At 39.7% G+C, this 3778-nt stretch overlaps 1 protein-coding gene across 4 annotated transcripts in view; it reads left to right on the top strand.

The window, feature by feature from the left end:
- LOC107654155 (sphingomyelin phosphodiesterase 3-like) overlaps positions 1–3778 on the top strand; it is a 59390-nt gene that overhangs the window by 40109 nt on the left and 15503 nt on the right. For all 4 annotated transcript variants that reach the window (XR_001630310.1, XR_001630311.1, XM_016441110.1 and 1 more), the window contains 2 exons: positions 2532–2693; positions 3414–3503. Coding sequence is in view for 2 of the 4 variants with exons in the window: in XM_016441110.1 (XP_016296596.1) it covers positions 2532–2693; positions 3414–3503 (252 nt within the window). In the remaining 2 variants the exon portion in view is untranslated. The remainder of the gene's footprint in view (positions 1–2531; positions 2694–3413; positions 3504–3778) is intronic.

Here is a 3778-nt window from a genome sequence, read left to right as displayed (position 1 = left end):
GGGCTAAACTCGGGGACAGGAACCCTCACTGGGCTAAATTTGAGAACTGGAGCCCTCTCTGGGCTAAACTCGGGGACTGGAGCCCTCTCAGGGCTAAACTCGGGGCCTGGAGCCCTCTCTGGGCTAAACTCGGGGACTGGAGCCCTCTCTGGGCTAAACTCGGGGACTGGAGCCCTCTCTGGGCTAAACTCGGGGACTGGAGCCCTCTCTGGGCTAAACTCGGGGACTGGAGCCCTCTCTGGGCTAAACTCGGGGACTGGAGCCCTCTCTGGGCTAAACTCGGGGACTGGAGCCCTCTCTGGGCTAAACTCGGGCTTGGTTAGAGGTGAACGGCGCGGCCAGCGGCCTTGACTGAGGAGCGACCGGCGGGCTTGGGAATGCTGCGGCCGACGGGCTTGTCTTCGGAGCGGCTGGTGGGCTTGGGAATGCCGCGGCCAGCGGGCTTGACATCGGCGTGGCCAGCGGGCTGGTTCTGGCATGGGGCTGGACGCTCTCCAGACACCGGAGGATGCCTTCCCTCCAGCTTGGTCTCGTGGTGTCTGGGAGGTCCACGGGGCGATGGTAATCGGCCCCGTGCCAGAACAGAGAGTTGAGGGTGGCGTCATCTAAAGCCGTTGCTGCGGCGAGCCCGCAGAACTCCCTGGCATACTCGACAAAGGGGAGATCTCTACGGGCTAGGGCAATGATGCGTGCCGCGATCTCCATAATTGCGGGGGGGAAAAAGGAAAACAAAAACACTTTCAAAAACGGAAAAAAACTCAGGGAGAAGAGGTGCCGCTCACTTAATGTTCTGGTGCGGTATTCTTTCACGGTGTGCTTACTGTGAGGAGCGAGGAACAAGGAGAACGCAGGAGAATCCAGAATTATCACAGACTTTATTTTACACCAAAGGAATCACACGTAGGACACGGGGATCGACGTACAATACCAGACAACCAAACTCTAAACAGGAACCACTTTAAATACACAGGACTTGACGAGAAACACCTGGGATCAATAAACATAACTGAACATGAGGGAAAACTGGGTCATGGAAAGTACGTGGGGGAGGAAAACACAAAACACGGAACACAGGACTGATGTTGTTATACAAGTTTTACTTTTGCATTTTGTCACTTATAGACTACCATTTAAAAGTCTGGGGTCAGTAAAATTTTAGTAAATTGAATGCATTAAATTGATGAAAACTTGACTATAAAGACATTTACAGTACGGTCGCCGTGATTTTGCCAAGTAAGACATGTTCCTGGATCAACATCTTTTGTTGATCCTGGATCAACATTACTGTCCAAAAATATAGACTAAACCCAATCCCTACCCCTAAACCCAACCCTACCCATAATTTATTCCTAAAATCAGTGTGAAGTGATAGCTGATTAACAAGGGTGTAGAAGCACCTAACCCTGATTGTAAGCTTAAAATAGACATTTCCTGAAAAGTTATCCCTCAATTCTGATTGGTTAATTGGAATGTTGTTCCAGGATCAACAAGGATGTTGATCCAGGAACATGTTGTACTTGGTCAAATCACGGTCACCTTTACAGTACAGTGTTACAAGGTTTCTATTTTAAATAAACACCATTTTGAATTTTCTATTCATCAAAGAATTAAAAAAAATGTGTCATGGTTTCCACAACAATATTAATCAGCACAATCAACTTTGATCATAACAATAAGTGTTTCTTGAGCAGCAAATCAACATATTAGAATGATTTCTGAAGGATCATGTGACAATGAAGACTGGAGTAATGATGCTGAAAATTCAGCTTTACATCACAGGAATAAATTATTTTAAAATATATTCAAATAGAAAACAGTTCCTTTAAATTATAATAATATTTCACAATATTACTGTTTTTACTGTATTTTTAATAAAATAATGCATCCCTGATGAGCATACAAGGCTTCTTTCAAAAACTTTTGAAACAGTGTATATTGCAAGTGAACCAAATTGACTGTAGATTGGCCAATCAGAAACAAGTAATCAAGTAAACAGTAACTGTTTTGCAATTCCATTTGGTAGCACTAGTGGTGCATAAATTACACACTACATGTTTAAGAGATTTTTTAAAGGTTATTTTTTACCACCAGCAACACACATAATTCTAACTTCAGCAACCATGAGAAATGCAATTAAATTGCATTCTTTTTCTCTTGTCTCTCTCTTTCTCTTCTACACCTGCCCCTGTCAGCTCCACCAAAGCAGAGGGGAGATGTTACAGATGATCTCCTCTGTTCCTTTGCTTCACTGCTCTTTCGCACTCTTCCTGTCTCTGTTTTCCCACCCTGGCCTCATTAAATTGCTACATCTGCCATAACCGCCTCAGAACGAGTCGTGAAAATGTGATAAACTGGAGGCGCCTCAGTGCGATGCTATTTCATTATATTACACTGAAATCAAACGAGTTGTTTTGCACAATGCGCTCCGTGCGCGCTTTATTAAATAAAAACCCTCCATAAAATGAAATCCAGGGTTTTATTACATTTCAGTTCTTAGGTATTGTTTGTGTAAATCTGTCTTCCTCTCTCAGGTGATTCATCGGTGCGCTGCGAGCAGTTGGATATGCTGCTGGAGTGGGGAGCAGAGTTTAAGAGGGCCACCTCGGGTCCCACGGACGAGGAGAAGGTTCTGGAAGATCAGGTGGCCTTCGATGTCATCCTCGGAGACCTCAACTTTGACAACTGCTCCTCAGGTAACAGCATTTTCTCCTTACATTCTCCTTACAAAATTGATTATACCTTTAGCTACTAAAAATAAGTATATGTAACATATTTTGACATGTTTTAACCCATTCCATGATATTTCCCCCCCCAAAATACTCTTAAAACATGGCTATTTATTAGAAAATTGCAGAAAAATCAATATTAGAAAAGACACTAATGTGTAAAAAAAAATATATATTATCATTATTGTTGTTATTGTTATTGCTATTGTTATTATTATACAATTAAAAATTACAGAATGTGAGAAAAACTTGGCAGAAAATTTATTATTATTATTATTATCATCAACAAAATATAAATTATATTAATACATGTGTATATATATATTTTTTTCAATATATTTCCTATATTTTATTTATATTATACTCTATTTTATTATATTTTTAAAAAATTATATTAAATATATTGTGTGTGTATATATAGCCATTTTATTTTACTGTATTATCTTTTACAATATTATATATTATACAATATTTTATTTATTAAAATATTTGTAATACAAAAATTACAAAATTTGAAAAAGAAACTTGACAAAAGATTTATTATTATTATTATTATTATTATTAACATAATAATTATAGTATTAAATGTATATATATTTTTTTTGTTGTGTATGACCAGAAGGAGGCAATATAACCCTTTCTGAAAGGCTCTTTCTTTCTCACACGGTTTCTGTTTGTGTCATTCAGAGGATAAGCTGGAACAGCAGCATGCCCTCTTCACTCATTATAAAGACCCCTGTCGTCTCGGTCCTGGAGAAGACAAACCGTGGGCTTTGGGTGAGTTCAGTAAAGAAATTTTGCAGGCAGCGCCACAAGAGCTTGGGTGTTGTGGGTTAGTGGATAGAGATCTGCACTTGTGGTTGACCAATGTGGGTTTTTCAAGAACTGATGCAACTAGTAATATCTAGAAAGCAGAGTGCTGATATAATAGATATGCAAATATTTACCTATTTAATATATAACATACATATTATCTATAGGTAGTTCAGACACAAAACGTTCATGTGCATGTTATATCAACATCAAGATTTGAATGTAAGTGTATATATTAA

The sequence above is a fragment of the Sinocyclocheilus anshuiensis genome, unplaced genomic scaffold (assembly GCF_001515605.1).
Source record: "Sinocyclocheilus anshuiensis isolate Anshui unplaced genomic scaffold, SAMN03320099.WGS_v1.1 scaffold115, whole genome shotgun sequence".
In the NCBI taxonomy this organism is placed as follows: Eukaryota; Metazoa; Chordata; class Actinopteri; order Cypriniformes; family Cyprinidae; genus Sinocyclocheilus; species Sinocyclocheilus anshuiensis.
This window is presented reverse-complemented; position numbering and strand designations above follow the sequence as displayed.